This window comes from Chiroxiphia lanceolata, chromosome 2, assembly GCF_009829145.1.
Source record: "Chiroxiphia lanceolata isolate bChiLan1 chromosome 2, bChiLan1.pri, whole genome shotgun sequence".
Taxonomy (NCBI): Eukaryota; Metazoa; Chordata; class Aves; order Passeriformes; family Pipridae; genus Chiroxiphia; species Chiroxiphia lanceolata.
Window position 1 is genome coordinate 5,693,924 of NC_045638.1, and position 18,926 is coordinate 5,712,849.

The 18,926-nt window shown below is 43.1% G+C and overlaps 1 protein-coding gene across 1 annotated transcript in view; it reads left to right on the forward strand.

Moving 5' to 3' along the window:
- The first annotated feature begins 8,818 nt into the window (after window positions 1-8,818).
- PDXK (pyridoxal kinase) overlaps window positions 8,819-18,926 on the forward strand; it is a 49,198-nt gene continuing 39,090 nt past the window's right edge. Inside the window, exon 1 of the mRNA XM_032677828.1 lies at window positions 8,819-9,009. Within this exon, the coding sequence (XP_032533719.1) occupies window positions 8,923-9,009 (87 nt within the window). The 5' untranslated portion in view covers window positions 8,819-8,922. The remainder of the gene's footprint in view (window positions 9,010-18,926) is intronic.

Consider the following 18,926-nt stretch of genomic DNA (forward strand, 5'->3'; position numbering starts at 1 on the left):
CCATGGCCTTGACACCTGGAAGCCCTCAGGGCTCAGTGGGAGGGAGCAGTGATGGAGGGCAGTGCTGCCAGTGCCAGAGACTTAGGAGGAGCCTTGGTCTAGGAGAAGGAAGACGTGTGGAAATGCTACATGGACCAAGAGCTTTCCCAGTGGGAAGATGAGAGATCGGGGCTAGCACACTGGTGAATGTAATACTCAGCACAAAAATATGCATGCGGGGTCAGAAAGATAAAGAATTAAACTGAACTGATGAAAAGAGTTCAAGATCTTAGTGAGAAAAAAGTCAGGCTTCTCTAAATCCAATAATATTTCTTAGAATTTCCTTCTGCTGTTGAATGCTTAAGTTCAATGAAGGCTTGGTCATGCTCCAGCCTGGACTCTTCTCTGTGATGTTGCTGAAAGGAGGATACAATACTAAATTAGCTCTCTGTGAGGAAATGTTGCTCTTTACTAAGTAATGGGGATGTGGAGAGAATCCCTGATTAAATCCTACCTTGTTCAGACAGATCTGTGAAAAACCTGGAAGCCTAACTTCCAGGTTAGGCTCTTCAGGGAAGTGAATTCCAGTCTCAGTTTAGGGAGCAGATCTCATTCCAGTCTTGACCCATCTTTTCACAGGCTTTGCCACTATGGTAAGCATTTTGGAGACATCTGCTATAAAATGAAGGCTAAAACTGTAAACACTTGTATAATCCAATAATGTGTACTTGCCTCTGCAGAATATTGTCATGGGATAATTTTATTTCTGAAAAGAAAACACTCAAGCCTTTCCCTGCCATTAATCCCTTTGAAAGAAAGGACAGGAATCATTCAAGATGTCTGCACTGCCTTCCAATAGCCTGTCAGAGAGCAGAGAGTGCCCACAGTTTCTTCCTTAGAAACCCACTCAGGAGCCCTTTCAGGCAAGAGAGGAAGAAATTGCTCTTTGTTGTTCACAAGCTGCAAAATTGGCCACTGAGGGCCTGAGCTCCACAGAGTTGCTTGCCAAGAGTAGAAAACATTGTGTTGCACTGTAAAGCCAGACACAGGAATTTGCAGTTGGCCACTGGCATGTTCAGGGCTTGCACATGATACAGAAATTTCTGCTGATTATTTCTAACCAGCTGTGGGCAATGATGTCAACTGCCCAAGGAACTTACAACTGCTGCTGATAGTATTGCACAGCTCAAGTATCTGCCAGGACCAGATGGCTACTTTTTAATTTTTGCCCGTTTATCTCACGCAATCTTTACATCTTTTTTATCAGTTTCCTTCATTTAATTATAGAAATTGTTAGTTATCCTGGAGAAAAAACTTGTTAATGGAGAAAAATCTTGTTCCTAAGGAAGAATCTCTAGTGCTTTTCACTATGTTGTGCCAGTAATTTTTCTGTAAGAAGTTCTTTCTTCTTCAATCCCAGAATACCAAATTTACAAAGATGAAAAGTCCTCATAAGAAATAATCTTGTATGAAGCATCTTGCATTAATTTAGGTGGGGGACTGAGTCCAAAAAAATGTTCTGGTTTCTGGCCCTCCCTTACCAGAAGTGTAAATTCAGATTCTATTTCACACACGCAACTGTTTTGCTCATGTTATAATAATGGTCTGTAGTTGGGTTCTCGTTTTATCCCTCTTGCTTTTCCTAGAGTTTTGGGGGACTACCTTTGGATTGCTGCTGTTTGCTGAGTGGATCTTAACCTGAGTTCCATAAAGGAATTGATCATTACTCACATTCCAAGAATGGAAACTCATGATTAGTGTTCATCCAAATTTTTGCAACTTTGGCTATTTGTGTGAATTGCAGTTCTCTGTATATGTGTGTGTGTGTGTGTGTGTGTGCTTTTAGGCTTCTCTTCTCTTTTCTCTATTTTTTTTAGAGACCTTTTGGGTACTAAACCAATGCTGTACCAGGAAATAGTAAATCTAGCAAACTCAGGATCACCCTGAAACTCCTGATGAAATTTTGAAAGTCTCGTATGAAATCCTGGTCCCACTAATGTCTGCTAACTTCATCCTACCGTTATGTTTTTGTACTAAGGAGGAAAATCCTGGAGATTTTCAGAATTACATAGGTTAGACTTCACTACTGGTCACAATGGTCAAAACTACAGGAGGGAGGAGAACTGTCCTCCAATAACAAAGAAAAGCAAGAGCAAATTAGAAAGGAATTTCCACCCTGGGACAGAACTAGCCCCTCTCAGACTCCTGAAATCTGTCCTCTATTATTACTGCTATTTTGCTTATTAGGGAAGTTAGAATAACTGGAAAAATTAAGTAGCTCATTTCTGAACTTAGTGTATTTCATTCAGGTTTTCAATTCAAAGCTTAATTTAAAGTAGAAAATCTTTTTGTAGCCACTGAAGGAAAAGAACAAAATGAAATTACCATTACCCAGGTAACAGGACTAGAAAAAAGACGTGGTATTAGTCTTAGCATGTACACCCTGCAGCTTGAACTCAAATGCAAATCTGTTCTGTTTCCAGCACAGCAGTGGCCTGGCTTCCCACTGCTTTGTGTGCACATTTCCCTAGGGAATGAAGGAATAAGCTATGTAGTTTTGCCAAGCCGTTATCCCTGAGCAGTGGGAGCTGAAGCAAGTGACTCATGACTGCAAGACGACGGCATGTGATGCAAGACACGCACAGGACAAACTGCTGAGAGATGCAGTTCATGGCTGAGAGGTTTATTCCCACTGCCAGGAAGGGCCTTGCTCTTTTCCAGCTGTTATCATGTTTTATAAAGCAAATATGCAGTGTGTGGCGTTTCTGACCCAAAATCTAAGTCAAACAATTTTCAAGGTTAAATATCAAAAACCAGGTATGAAGTGTCCATGAAATCGAATTATTAAAAACAGGGAAATATCACCAATTTCTTCACACTTTTCCCAAAGATGCCTTAAAAACAAAACAAAACAAAAACATTTATATTAATTTTTCTAAAGCTGTTATCATGACATATGTTGTACTGTATTGCCCTGTAACTGCATCTCCTATGTCTTTGTTTGCATCTCCTATCCCCTCTGGTCTGCTGCTGGAAATAAACTGGTTGGCAAAGAGATATTTGCACTTACCCTGATACCCTTTTAATGCTGGTGAATGGTTATTCAAGGACAAACAGGGTTAAATGGCATTAAACTACTAAACTAATGAATTGCTTTTCTCCAATATTACGTAGTGGATACTAAGTGCAATAGAACTGGATCCTGGGGGTGCAAACACCAGCATTCAGGACAAAACTGCAAGCTGATCTGAAGCACTTCAGCTCCCTTAGCCAAGCAAAGGAGGCCTCCTGGCTTTCTTTAACTTAAATAATTCTGTTAAATGGACACTGGAACCTAAACGTGCACCAGACATCAGTACCAGCTAAAATATTTGTGTGTAGTTACTGGGAATTGCACCAGTGTAAGGAGTGCTTTAGCTTAGAATTTCACAGCAGAGTGGTCTTGCATGTTTTTTATGAAAAGGCATATTTTAGGTTGAGGATGTATTTTAGGCGATGAGGATCGAGAATGCCACGCTATACAGTGCTGTTCAGCTGCAGCAACTCATGACAGCAATATGGCATTTTAAACAGAACTTTGTGATCACTGGCCTGTCTCTCAGCTTGACACCCAGCCCCGTGGATGCCATCCCAGAAGCACTTCCAAAAATGGACATGAGGATTGCAAGACTGGGCCTGATATTTGGAGGTAAAAATGCTCAAAATATATGGAGATTTGTCAAATAAGTGAAAGAGAACAGGTTCGAGTCAGAGGTATAAGTGAATAGATAGCCCACTTGATCTTGTGATCATCCCTTAATTTTGACAATTCCTGACAAAGTTAATCATTTTAATACAGGCCAAGTGAAAATTTGGCACAAAACAAGGACAACGGTCCCCTCCTACATCAAATGTTGCTAACAGCTTATGGTTACTATCACAATCATAAATTGGTGCTTTACAATCTGTCTTAGCAAACATTGAACTGACAAGCAAAAATCAGTATCTTAAAATACAGATGGTCTTCTGATTGAGGAATGCACAATTGGATGTTGTCTAGATGTTAGCAAAGGCTTTGACACCACTTCCCATAGAATTCTTCTGGAAAAACTGGCTGGTCATGGCTTGAACCATGTCCTCTTCAGTGTACTCTTCAGTGGCGCTGGGGAAGGGGCTGGAGCACGAGTCTGGTGAGGAGCAGCTGAGGGAGCTGGGGGCGTTTAGCCTGGAGAAAAAGAGTCTCAGGGGAGACCTCACTGACCTCTGCAACTACCTGAAAGGAGGTTGTGGCCAGGTGGGGAGTCAGTCTCTTCTCCCAAGTAACAAGCAACAGGACAAGAGGAAACGGCCTCAATTTGTGACAGGGGAGGTTCAGATGGGATATAGGAGAAATTTCTTCACTGAAAAGGTTGTCAAGCACTGGAACAGGCTGCTTGTGGCTGTCACCATCCCTGGAGGTATCTAAGAAATATGATGTGGTGCTTAGGGACATGGTTTAGTGGTGGACTTGGCAGTGCTGGGTTAATAGCTGGGCTCAGCCATCTTGAAGGTCTTTTCCAGCCTAAGCAATTCTATGATTCTAGTTATTACTCTCTGCTGGTCCGATTCTGCTGCCTTGAAGACTTTTCGAGGAGAGGGTACTGATTCTACTTTTACATAACTGTCACCTTTTATTTTCTGTCAATGTCTACAATGATTTAGAGAATCCATATGCAACATACAAAATCTGATTTAAGACCTTCTCTCTGTGCATCCTTTATCAAGCTCAGTGTGTCATATTCTTGGCAGCTCCACATCTTTTCTATTGTGCTGAAATAGAAAATCTGGGCTTCAGGAGACCTTGGTAGTTCAAGTCTGTTCCCCATTCCAAGACAAATTTAAATACACCTATCAATATTCATAAAATATTTTTTCCAATTGCTATGAAAAAACAAACAAACTGAAGATAAAACCTCATCAATCTTCCCAAGCAATCTCCTCCTGCGTGTTTCATAATCCTTTGCAAAATGGCAGCAAGCCCTCCATCATGGACATTGGTTTGTTCCCTTCTGCTCCCTCATAGCCCTGTGTTATATGTATTTGTAGGCTGCTAATAGAGTTGAGTTTTCATTAATACAAAGAAAACATTTCCTCCTATGTTGTGTGTCCTGAGCCTTGGATCCTTCTTATGGCCTCTCCCATTGTGCCATTTTTTCATTTTGAATAAAATGTCATTCCAAAAACTTGGCAGTACTTCACCAGAGACCCAACCAGTGCTCAGTACGCTGCAAGGACGAGTTCATATGTCTGGCAGACTATAGTGTTGTTTATGCAGTCCAAAAGGTGATTACCTTTATTGCAATATTGTGACATTGTTGATCCATGTTAAGCTTGTTATTCACCATAATCTCACAATTTCTTCATGCGTGGTGAGCTGGAATTCCAAAGGGCAACAACACAGACACAGGAAGGCAGCAGCCTGTGCAACAAATGGCCCCATAAGGATGTTTGTCCTGTCTGCCCAGAAGCAAAGAAGGCAGGTGAAGATGTGTATCTCCCAGAACTGCAGGCTGGATGCCTGTCATGTGCATTACTGCCTCAGGTCTGCCGTGGGGTGATTTGCTCTGTGGGTACTGACAGGCTGAGCACAGCAGTGGGGGAGATGTGAGCAGGATTTCGGCGAGTTACAGAAGGAGGGCACAGGAGGAACAAGGAACATTTGTGGAAGAAACGTTGCCAGTTGTTGACAAACTGTGGTCTTTTTAACTATCCTCTCGACCAAATGATGATGATCTTCTACTCAAAATTCAACATTTCCAGCAAATAGTCTGCTCTGACCAAGGAGATCTGATTTGAGTGGTCAGGTTACCTTAAAAAAAACCACCATAAAACTCCATGCACAGTCCACTGACAGGGCAGGAGCTCGAAAGATATCATCACAGTGCTGCTGCAGCAGCTGTAATAGGAAGCCCAGGACAGCTTCTCTATTGCCTGCACTTGATCTAACCTGCTCTGACTTTTTCTTTTTTCCCAATGAAGCTTTCTGTCACCCACTGAATGGTTATTTGCTCCTCGAATAGTCTTAGTAATCCCCAGATTTGGAGGAGTACCTGGGAGTTATTTTTTTGAGAACGATAGAATAGCAGGATGCATGATCACTATGGAATCGAAGCTTCACTTTTTCCTGGGACACAGAGTCTTTTATTATGAGGAAGAGGCCTGATTTCTTAAAGAATAAATAGGGAGAATTCTGTCTTTAAAAAACCCACTGCTCAGAAACTGTGCACACTTTCAGATGAGCTGCTTTCTGGAAGGGAAGGCAAATTGTTTTGTAGCCTTTGCTTTGCTTGTGGCAACTTTTTTAGTATATGGATGTACAGATTCCCCCATAGTTGGAAAAACAATGGCACTTGATACTGCTGAGTCACCCCCTTGCTTACTTTTGTGTGTGCAGGTTCTACTCCTCAATTCATTAAAAATACTTCAATTTTTACAGCTTAGAGTACAAAGGGAGGCTTCAGATGTTCCTCTGGGAAAAGCATAAAGTTTTCTAGGAGTACTTGCCTTTGTTGGACCTTTCAGAACATCAGAAAGAAAGTAGCAATCTTGCATAGAGTGGATTTTTCCACTTGCTTGGAGAAACAGCATGTGGTGTGGGAGCAAGCAACAGAACTTTATCCCAGGAGAACAGGGATAGGATAACAGGAAATGGCCTCAAGTTGTGCCAAGGGAGGTTTAGATTGGACATCTGGAAAAATTTCTTCACCAAAAGGGTTGTCAAGCACTGGAACAGAAGTGGTGGAGTCACCGCCCCTGGAAGTATTTAAAAGACATGTAGACGTAGCACTTAGGGACATGGCTTAGTGGTGGATTTTGCAGTGCTGGTTTAATAAGTTAGACTTAATGACCTCAAAGGTCTTTTCCAACCTAAACAATCCTGTAATTGATACCCATGCTGCAGTTTCCTTGTTCAGGTGTACAAGCAGTCTGGGGAAAATACAATTGGTATAGGCACTACAGAGACAAACCATTAATGCCACTACACAACTGCCTTAACTGAGGCCCAGTCTCACACTGTGGAACCCACAAGACTGATCTTGAGTTATTCCCAAAAGGAACCTAAGCCAGTATGTGTGTATCATAGGCTTACAAGGTCAAAGTGGAGCATGAAGCCCTAATAGTGAGGAAGGGAGGAAACACAGGAAAAAAAAGGACAAGATCTGTATTCCAGCAATTGCCCTCTAAGCTAGAGGAGCAGGAGTATAACATGATGCAGATTCCTCATTGTTCTGGCCCTGTACACCATGGAGATGCACTGATTTCTGCAATTCAAGAAACGCATAAATTTATAGGTGGTGAAGCAACTGTTAGTAGTTAGGCCAGACTAGAATAAGCCCGAAGTTTTTTAACTGGAGTGATGACTGAAAAGAGGACAGCATGTTCCCTCATTTTCCAACAGATTACTTATGATGAGGAAAATACTCTTTCACCTTGCTGAGAAATAATCACGCTATTTCAAGAGTCAATTCAAAACTATCCACAAAGAAGAACAAGAGGCATCAGGCGTCATTTCTTATTGTGATCTGTGACGGTCAATAATGACAAATGGTCAGAGGAAGATGAAACTCCCAAACACGCCATCAAGTCCTGTCTCAGCAGAGTCTTGATATATTGTAGCACTTGCCAGCCAACACATACATCTTCTTTTACTCTTTGGCAGCCCTCCGAAGGGTTTTTTTTTTTTTGGGTCAATAACACACAATTGCACTCACTTCAGAACTCGACTGCGAGGGTGGTGCTCTCTCAGGGCACCCACAGCTTGGGCTTAAACACCTCCATGAATGGTGACTCCACCACCTCCCTGGGCAGCCTATTCCAATGTCTGACTACCCTGATAGTGAACTTTTTTTTTCTATCTAATCTGAACCTCCACTATCTCAGCTTAAGGTCATTTCCTCTGGTCCTCTCACTGTGGGCATGAGCAGAAGACTCTGACCCCCACCTCACTGCAACTTCCTTCCAGGTGGAAAAAGCTCATTTACCAAGTCCAGTTCTGGTCTCCTCAGGACAACAGAGACACGGAGCTCCTGGAGAGGGTCCAGTGGAGGGCTAAGAGGAGGACTGGGGGACTGGAGCATCTTTCTTATGAATAAAGGCTGAGGGAGCTGGGCCTGTTTAGCCTGGAGAAGAGATGACTGAGAGGGGACTTCATTAATGTGTCCACTAATTAATGCTACAATATCCAAAGGGTGAGTGTCAGAGGACAGACCAGGCCCTGCTTGGTCGTTCCAAGCAATAGGACAAGAGGCAACGGGCAGAAACTGATGCCCTGGAAGTTCCACCCGAACACGAAGAACTTCTTCCCTGTGCAGTGGAACAGAATGCCCAGAGAGGGTGGAGAGTCTCCCTCACTGGAGACATTCCAGAACCGTCTGGACACAACCCGCTGCCGCGTGCTCTGGGATGGCCCTCCACGAGCAGGGAGGTTGGGACAGACGACCCGCCGTGGTCCCTTTCCAACCCGACCCATCCCGGTGACTCCCCAAGCGCCGGGGCGAGGCGCTCACCCCTTCCCGCTGCCCCCGCCGTGCCCGGGCGGTGTCCGGGGCCGTGTCCGCGCTCGGTGCCCGGTGTCGCCGGTGCCACCGCCGGGCGGGGCGGCCGCTGGGGCGCGTGACCGGTGACGCCGCGGGGGAGGCGGCGGCGGGACCCGCGGCGAGAGCGCGGGGGGCGGATCTGCGGTGGGCGCCGGGCGCCCCCTCCGCACCGCACCCAGCGCCGGGCAGCGACCACCGCGGGGGGAGCCGTGCGGTGCCCCCGCCCCTTCCCTCCCTGCCGCGGGGGGAGCGCGTGTGTGTGTGACAGGCGGGCAGGGAGGGCGAGCGCGTCACGCCGCCCGCGCTCCGCCCCCCGCTCCTGCTCCTGCTGCCGGCGCCGCCGCCGCCAGCTCGGCCCGGCGCGGGCGGGAGGGCGGGCGGCGCAGCCATGGAGCCCGAGTGCCGGGTGCTCTCCATCCAGAGCCACGTCGTGCGCGGCTACGTGGGCAACAAGGCGGCCACCTTCCCCCTGCAGGTGAGCGGGCGCGGGCCTGCCCCCCTCCTCCTTCTCCTCCTCCTCCTCCTCCTTCTCTTCCTCCTGCGGCGCTGCCGCTGTTCCCCTGCGCGGAGCCGGGCGGGCGGTGTGATGGCAGCTCTGCCCGCCGCACTCCGGCGCCCGGGCGGCCCCTGCCAAGTCGGGATAAGGTCAGGGCACGGCGGAGCGGTGCCCTCCCCGCCCGCCGCGGTGCCGGGCGGAGCGGGCGGCGGGGACCGTCCCGGGGCTCCGCGCACCCCGCGGCCGCTGCGGCCGCGCTCCCGTTAACGCAGCTCCTGCTCCGTGCCGTGCCACGGCGAGCGGGATTAGCGGGGGAGGCGGTGGTGCTGGTGGGTTTGCTCGGCTCACGGTGGGGCAGAGGCGGCACCGCAGGCGCATCCAGCCCGGGCTCCTGCCCCTTCAGGGACGGTGGTCACGGTGTCCCGCGCCGAGGTCTGGGGGCACCGGTGTCCTTGTGCTGGCACAGAGATCAGCCCCGTTACTCCTTGGAGGCGGGGTGGGACGGCACCCCTGGGTTTCTGAGGGTCTTGGGAGGCTGTAGTGGAGTGTAAGGACTTGGCTGTGCCAGAGGAACTGGCCCAGGGCTGGAGGGTGTAATTGGATCTCGGCCTTCACGGCTGTCATGTGCTGCCTTCGGAGGTGCTTGCTTGGACCTGGCTGGTGGTGGGAAAACACTGAGTGAGCCTTTGCAGGTCGCACTGTTGGCTCCTGTGAAGGGTCTGTATCCTAAAGGGCTTAATTTGGGGCCTTCACCATCCGGAGGTCTTTGTTCCTTGAGGGCGTGTGTCCGTAGGAAGCTCTCTAAGAACCTCACTGCCAGAACACGGTGTGTTGTGACATTGGTTATCTTGGTATGTGCTTAACAAACGATGGTGTAACTCACTTGACGAGACAGGAGCGATGGTGTACTCTGATAAACGATGCACGTGAGACCAGGCCTGCAGCAAGCCAATGTCACACCTCGGTGTCACCCCCCAGTTATAGTGTAACCAAGCCTCTTGAAAATTAGTACATGGTGAAGGGTGATGTATATTTGCAATCTGAGTATTGTGGAAAAATCTGTGTATGTGGAGCCCCAGGCTTGAAAGGTTGTCGTGATCTACAGGACAAGTGTCCCTTCTTTCCTAACAGAGTGATTCTGAAATTGTACTTCCCCATTCTATTTCTGTGTAGCAGAAGAGCACAGAGTAATACTTGTTCCAGAAATCTCCGGTCTCCAACTGTTGTCTCCATTTTAATTCTCTGTCCAAGGTTCTCTCTACTTCTATGTAACTCAACCTTTCTGTGACATATGAGCCTCTGCGTGGCTGACCCATGTGACTTGGCAAATGGGTTCCTGTAAAGTGTCTTTAGCTCCTTGACTGTGATAGTATAAAATACTACTGGAGTTTAAAAAATCCTATTGATGTTGTAGCTGGGTTGTGTTTAGGAGGCAGTAATATTCCTCAGAGTATAGCATTAGAAGAAGTTTCTGGGGTGGGTGGAAAAGAAATTCACTTGAGGCACAACCAACCTGCTACTAAAGGCTGCACTTGAAAATCCTATGCAGGCAACCGTTAATGAAGTTGTGCATGCTGGAAAGTTATGTAAACCCTTGTTTTGCTAGAAGATCAGATGTAGCAAGGTGCCACCAAGTGACACTTTCCCCTTTTTTTTTTTATGTTTTCTTGACACAAGGAAAGGAATTACAAACCTGAGTCTTTCTCTTTTATTTTTTTTTTTTAATATGTAGATAAAATGGTACCTGATGCTATTCTTGAGGATGGGGGCAAGTGTGGCATGCTTATTGCCCATTCTCTTTTTTTTATTTTGGTATTCTGAACCAATAAAGGGTAAGTGAGGCTTCCTTCTGAGCTCACCAGTATTGAGTTTGCAAGGCAGGATGTGTGTCTATGTGCTTGTGAGGCCCGATGGGCTGAAATCCTGACACAACAGTTCAGGAATCTGTATTTGGACAGCAGCATCCAAATAGAAAACCAGACATGGTTTCATCTGCTGTTTGCAGACTTCTGCAAAAGCATCAGTCGTGTGTAAATGGCTCATTCTTTGGTGGAAATCTGTGACATTATTATTTATTAGCAATAGCCAGCAATTTGCACAGCAGAGAATTCCTTAATGTCTTTTTTCTTTTTAACCAGTTGGTTTTGTCAGACTTCCATTACACTAAAAGCTAAAGTATTTTAAAAGGAGATATGTGGAAAGACTTCCTCTGTGGAGTTTATACTAAACGCTGTCTATATGGCAAACACAGCAAAACAAGAGTTATATATTAGAGCAGCTGTAATAATGAAAGTAATAGTCTGAATGGGAAATGTTAGAACCCTTTACACCATTTCAGGTTGAAGTACCTTTAAGTAATTGGAGAATCTAGATTAACTAATAGGTCATAGAGGAAATGTATACCTGAGCCTGCCAGAAGATGAACTGTCCTCACCTCTGCTTTGAATTCTGCCTTGTCAAGAATTTAAGTAGTTTTTACTTGCATGGTTTTACTATCTCTTAAAAAAGTTCTGAACATGGTTTAGAATAATTTTTAAGCTAGTCATTAGTTATTAAACAGTAATAACCTGAGCAGCTTCTGGTATCAGGAAGTGGTTCAGGATTATCCAGCATTTAAGAGAGGAAGAGCAGTAGGGTGTACATTAACTTGGGGAGTTTCCACTGTTAGTCAGATAAATTCTTTTAAAACACCAAAAAAATGTTTCTTCTACTTGACTAAGAGTTGTCCTAGTTTTTATGATATAAAATAAAAAATGTATGTTTTCACCATGCCGTTCAACATTACTTTTATAATATGTGGTTTCTTCCTTAGAGTCACCTCTTATTTGTTAATTTTAAATATGATTTTAGGTTACCTTTCCTGCCTCACCTTCTAGATAGATAGGATGTGGCAGTGAGTAAAAAGGGAACAGTACTGGAAAACAGAGGGTTACAGTCCTTCTCAAACCACAGAGAATACACAAGGACAGGCTGATTTGTGTTCTGCAGAGATACTTTTCATTCTGACCATCAGGAAAATTTTGGTAGGTGGATGAATTTAAGATTCATGTACTGCACCCATCATAATATCAGCTCTTGGGAATGAGTGTGTCAGTCTGTATGTTCGTGGGGCCTCCATGAGCTTCCAAGAAAGAGTTTTGAAAGTATAAGGAAGAGGCAGGAGAAAGTCTGAGACAGTTTTACTTGGGCACTGGACATTTGTTTGCCCCTGGACTAGTTTATACCCCTGTCTGCAAACCAGAGAATGTTGATCTCTGCTTTTATGTCTTGGTAACAGTGAGATCTGGAGAGTTCTGTACTTCCTGTTCTTACTGATAATGGTAATGGAACATGAATATGTTTTGTTGATCTTTTTTTTTTCTTTTGTCTGCCCTAACACTCAGAATTTGAGAAAATCATGTCTCTGTTTTGAGTATTTAAATCTTGACTTCCTTTTATATCTGATTACCTTGAAGATGGAGCTAAAAGCATGGACAAATACCCCCAACTATTTGGGTCTGAAGAGTGAAATTACCTGTTCTGAACTGTAGAACAACACCATAAACAGTTTCTACAATACAGGATAAAATGGCCTTTTGAAATCTGTTAAATTATTTTATTTTATTTAAAATATTTTTTTAATCTGCTAAATGGAAATAGTTGTCTGGGTATTAATAAGGGCAGATGATTCTCAGTCTTAGGCTAGTTCTCAGTAATTATCTTCTCCAAAGAAAACCTTAAGTCTACATTTTTATCTCTTTCTTAATTGTAAAATAAAACATGGGAAAACGACTTAGGTCAGCTCAGACTATAATTTCTTTGATATTTACGGATAGTCTTGAACTGCACTATCCAGCCAAGAGATTACAATTTACTTTCATATGCTGAGAGCAAAACCAGTATCAGTAGATCTTTGTTAATTATCTGCTGCCTTTGCAAAAAAGTTTTAAGATTTTTTTTAAATTTATTTTGTTGAACAGAGTAGTAAAATGGATTAAGTATTTTGCAGAAAGATAAAGTGTATCTCTTCAACAAAATGATTGCTTTTTCTGTTTTTCAAACCCAGCTCCTATTGTGTTAATAACATGAGTCAGAAGAAGGATGAATCAATCAAAAGTCTTTTCAGAGTAACAATAAGAAATGCTCCTACTGGGTAGCCCTTATTTTTGTTACAGATCAAAGGCTGAAAAAGCCTAACCTTAAACAAAAAGTAAATACAAAGATAAAAGAATGTATTTTCTCTTTGTAATAGCCAAAGATTGTCCTAAATTACATATCTGAAACAGGAAGTATTGCTCTAAAATCAAACTTCAAATGAGGCTTGCAGAAGCATGTTTTTTTTCCTTACCTTTGTTTTTGTTCTTTTAGGAAAGGTAAATAAGGGGTGGATGAATTAAAAAAAAAAACCAAACACCAAAAAACCCCCAACAAACCCAAACAAAAACATTAAGAAAAAAAATCAGGACCCCTCTGGGAAGGTTTGTTCATAGCTGTATAAACAGTATTTGCTTATTATGTGGATGTCAGTACTTGTAGCTACAAAATGAATACCAGTGAATACCTTGCTCAAGGTGAAGTCCCAAAAAGGACTTGTAATCCAGAAGGTCCTAACAAAGTGGTTCCCCACCTGGCAGTCTGGATTTCTGGGGAAAGGCTTTACCAGAGCTTTCCAGAAGTGTTTGTCCAGATTAACCCACCTATGAAGGAAGGAAGGATGGCTCTGGCTGTCTGTGAGCTCAGGTGAGAACTTTGAACTTCTCTGAGAAGACTGGAGGAGATGGACTTTCCACCTGCACGGGAAGCTGGAAGCCAAGGCAAGTGGGATAGGACTGAGGACAAGAAAGTAGATTATTCCTCAAAAGACAATTAAAAAAAAAAGAAAGGGGGGGGGTGTCGCTTTCAGCCCTTAATATTGCTGGAAGATGGATGAGACTGAGGCTTCTGAGGTCTCACTTTTATGTAATAGTAGGAGTTTATGTTTGTGCAGAACTCTAAACTAAAAGAGGCCTCAAATTTCTCTTCAAACTTTTAATGGAATCTTTTCAGCTACTAATGCAAAATAATCAGTTTGAAAAATTAGAGTAATTTCAACCTGCCTAAAAGACGTGCAGCTGGGACTGCAGATGTGCTGTGGACTCTGAATGACTGAGCAGAGTCTCTAATAAACAGAGAGCCAGACTGATTGAACCATCCTCATCCAAGGTCAAGTCTGAGTGTGTGACTGTAGGATTCATAACTGTTCTTTCAAGTCACTTAGTAGTGGGTGGCAACTTGTTAAATAAGCCTTTGTCACGAAAATACAAAAAATGCAGTCATGAAAATACAGAAATGCTGATTGTATAGTACAGTTGAAGAGCTGCAAAAAGCATCTTAAGATGCATTAAAAGTTATTTTGCAGTGTGTGTATGGGGCCAGTTGACCAGTTGGCATTTTGGACTTTTTAAAAAGGTGATGATAAATGCTTACAGTGGTTGATGATTATGATCATTTGCTAACTTTTTCATAGTACATTGTGAAAATTTGAGCTGTACAGATGCGTATGGTGCTGCTTGACATAGTTACACTGGAGAGTGTGTAGTGACATGTAGTGAACAAACAGTAGTGCTTTTTTTTGACATAAATGTAGTCTTTTTGTCTACCACAACACAGCAAAGTGAAAAGATTAAGGAGTATTCCATTTGGTGTCTACAAGTATGTGCAAATATTCGATTTCAGAGCAAGCAAAAATGCTTTACCCTGATTCACCCGCTGCCTTTGGGGGGAAAAAAATGAGTTGTCAAGAAATTGCAAATCTTATTAAAAGACTGGAAAACCTTGCCTAAAGGTGGATTTGCACTGTTTGTGTGGAGAATATAATGTACTCAGAGACTCAGTAGCAAGTGTTTACTTGCTTGAGGCATTTTTATATTAGGGATGGCCTTATTTTCTATATTTAAGTCTTAATTTTTTTTATTTTTTTTTTTTTTTAATTCTTGAAGTAGTTATGTCTTATTTCTGCTCCAGATGAGATATTCTCCAGTTGGGAGAATAATTTTTTTTTCTATTAACAAACAAGGAGAGAGAACAGAGACAATAGGGATCAGATTTCTGGGGGGAAAAAAGCTTCAAGTGAAAGTTAGTTTCATATTGAAATGTACTAAAATGTATTAAAAATAAAAGCATAATTTAAAATAATAAAATGTGTCTTTAATGACATACATAAAGATTGTGCAAAGGTACACCTGAGAAAAATATGGGACAGACAAAGCTACTGATAGTTCTCTAAAATCTCCCTTTAAGTCAAGTGTTGCTTTTTACTTTTCACTTTTTCTATTTGTATTCAAAAAAATTATGGTCACCCTTCCTTGAAAAGCATATTTAGTCATTTTAGATAAGGGATACAGCATTATCCATGGCTGACTGAACACACACCAGGCAGGTATTTTTAGCCTCTTTAGGCTGAAAAGATGCAAGTGGAAGTTCCACTTCAGTTGCTTGTGTTGTATGGAAAACAGGCTGGAGTTGGTGAAGCAAATTAATTTGGGGAGCTGGACATTAGTCCTGGAACATAAAATGTCCATTCTTCTGAAATTACTATATGTGATAGAGTGTGCAGCTCCATAGTAATATATACAGAGGAGAAAAAATGATGAGCATAATGGTTGAAACATGCCAAGGAGGTCTGTGTTGATAGATAATATGAGCCCCAGCAGAAGCCAGACTAGTTCATTATGTTGTGCTGTAGCTAAAAAAATATTACTGGGCTGAATACCTGAAATGTTTTCAAGCCTTTGTTGAGAACTCGAATTTTTTGGTACTAATTCATCCGTGACACCTCTGAGCTCCAGTTCCCTTAACATCTGGAACAGTTATCCATAGAACAGGTGAGAGAACTGTGATACCAAAACCTCTTAGGTGGTTCATTTGAAAACAAAACAAACCTCACTTCACCCTCTGTCATCCTTTGTAAATTTTGAGCATATGGACTAGTTTGAGCTGAGTAGAAATCCTTCCATGGTGATTTAACTTGGCTGTCTTGGGAATGTGGAGCACCTCTTGCCAGCTGGATGTGTGGGATCAAGGGGGTGCTGGGGCACACACTGGAAAATGGAAAGTCTCTCCCCTGTGGCAAAGCAAAAGCTGGAGAGAGCTGCTTTCTGATCTGTGGATGCAGTGGTTCCCAAAAACAGCAGTAAGTGGTTTTCCTGACCTGAAGAACCTTTCCAGTCTGATCACAACTGTTCCAGTTCTCCCCACTGAGGGGTCCAGTCATGGGATGTGTGTGTAAACGTCAAGCAAGGATGACACAGCTATCAATGACATTAATGAGTTGAAGGAGCAATCCATGACAGTCTTCAAGAACAGCATTCATTAGGTCATATAACTGGAAACTGCCAAGGAAGTGAAGTTCTGGTCTGTCCCACGGTATCAGAATACAGCAACATTTTTTCTCTTGCCAGATTGACAGCCAATAAAGCCAAATGTGTTATCTTTCATACTCCCCTTAATAGTTCTCTGTTTTATTGTTAACACTAAATTACTTGATATCTTCCTGAATTTTACCATGTTTCATCATATCTGCTATACATGGTAATTCTGTCCCCATCTTCTCTAAGCAAAAAGAAGTTATAACAGAAAAAAAAATGTTGGCTAAATTCTCAAAATTTGATACTGTTTTTGAAGAATTACACACCAGAGCTTCTAGTCATGTATTTAGTAAAGTTGGGCCTAAATGTAATCAATTTAAATATACATATTTTTTATAAATCTGTTTGTGGTATTTGCTTTGGGTGATGAGTACTACTGAGCAAGGTTAGGCTGATGGAAAACTCTTTTTCCCATCCACCTAACTCTTCACTGTGGTTATTTTCACTTTTTTGGCAGGATACAGCTCCTGTCTCACAGGACTGGGCACCACATTATGTGTGGAAACCATCAGACATTCTGAGTAGCTAAAGATGAAAAAAACAAGTTTAAAAAACAATTAAAACTGAGGCCAGCAGGGACAGTATTTCCTGCAGCACAGTAGTTGTTTGTTGTTTCTGTTTGTGGACCATCACAAGCTACAACCTGTGTCACAGCTCATTCCTTTTGTGGATAAATACTGCTTGTAGCTTTATTTTGGGGGCAGTTGTTTCTGTTCTCACTGTAGTTAATGGCAGTAACATTGTGCCCGTACTCATTCATGCAACAACCAAACCAATGCTTGTTTAAACTTAGTTTTTAAATTTGAGAAGTTTTATATTGTCACCTGTGCTCTGGGGTGCAGTTTAACAATCTACTGGTTTCAGTAGTGATGCAAGATTGAGAAGCACTTGCTCTGTCCTCACCACTGACAGCCGGTCCTTCCACCTGCACTGTTTTGTGTCCACTTGCACGCTCCAAGGAAAGTCATTTTGTGAGGCCATGTGGTAAATGGCTCTGAGAAGCCATCCAGGTTTATTAATGAATTGACAAAGAGAGAAAAGGAGCAAATGTGTGTTTATTTTGGGAGCTAGTTTCCTCATCCAGTTCCCTAATACAGCCCCACACACAGCTCTTTTGGCACAACTGAGGTGCCAGAGCAGGAGCAAGCCTCAGGCTCCTGCACCTGGCACCTGCTGAAGGAATCATTCCTCAAAGTGTGCTGTTATCTAAGACATCTGCTTATTCTGAAGGAATTGGTCAGACATTTATGTGTTCTCTAGAAGCTTCATTCTTTCCCTGTGGTGGCCTTGGTGGGATCTTTACGTAATGTGTCACCTCTTTCAGGGAGCTGTTTCTGTTTTTACAAGTATCTGTTATTGTACAATTTAACATTGGTAGCAATGTGGAATCCATTCAATAGTCTGCCTAAGAAGTCCAAATAAGGCACATGTGCTGGATAAAACAAATCCCTCTCCTGTAGGATGACTCCAACTGAGATGTAGAAAACGTTCCTGCTACATCTTACTAATGAACTGGTGGTTAGAGGGACCTGTCTAGCCACAATATGAACAGCAGGACTAAAAGTAAAATAAAAATCAGAGGAAAAGAATGTGTTGTGGGATCCTGCCCCCCATTTCATTCACTGAAATAAAAGTAGATTAATTCCATGCCTGTTGGACCTATCGCTGCTATGTCTGCCTCTTCTAATCAGTGTTTGTAAACTTCCTCGTGTAGCACTGTAGGATTCCAGCTGGCAGAGTTTGCAGTGACAGTATGGTGTTTTTGTCAAATTATATCCGAGTGTAGAAGGAAGAAACATGAAGATGATGAATCTGAAATTCGTGGTGAACTTGCAGATTTTATAACTCTTCAGAAGAATTTGTGAACTGCAACTTCTTGATATGGTTTGAAGCTGGCTCCCTGCCAAGTCTCCAAACCTTACCACAAGAGTCCCCCCCCTTCCCCCCCAAACCTCAGGGAGAAGAGGGAGAAAAAAAAACCTCAGAAAACCCAAAATGAGAGAGAGAGCTAAAGCAATATATATAAATATATTTACTCCTATATTACAGTTATATACAATTGAAATATATATACAATTTCACAGGGAAGGAGGAAGGGAAAATGAACAAAACCAAAATAATATATATATATATCCCAGTCAGTAGCCCGAGATCTAGTAACTAAAGAGTTAGCAAAGAAATATCCCACCACTCTCCTTGGGACAACCGAGAGTCACTCCGGGACGATCGCCGGCAACCTCCGCCTCCCAAGGTGGACAAGGCCTTACCAGGCCTTGCTCCCCAACATGGTACACTCAACAGCAGGGAACCTGCACCTCCAAGCCGCCGGAAGGAAAGAGAACGAAGGCCTCTCCTCCTTTCTTCTTATAGTCTGGCTTACATAAAAATCATAGGGAATACTGGGTAAATCTGGACCCTTCCTTGGCTACAAACTGGTCACCAAGGAAGGCCTAGCCCAAACCACCACACTTCTCCATCTGAAATTGGTGTCTGAAGTCACTTTTGCCTGAC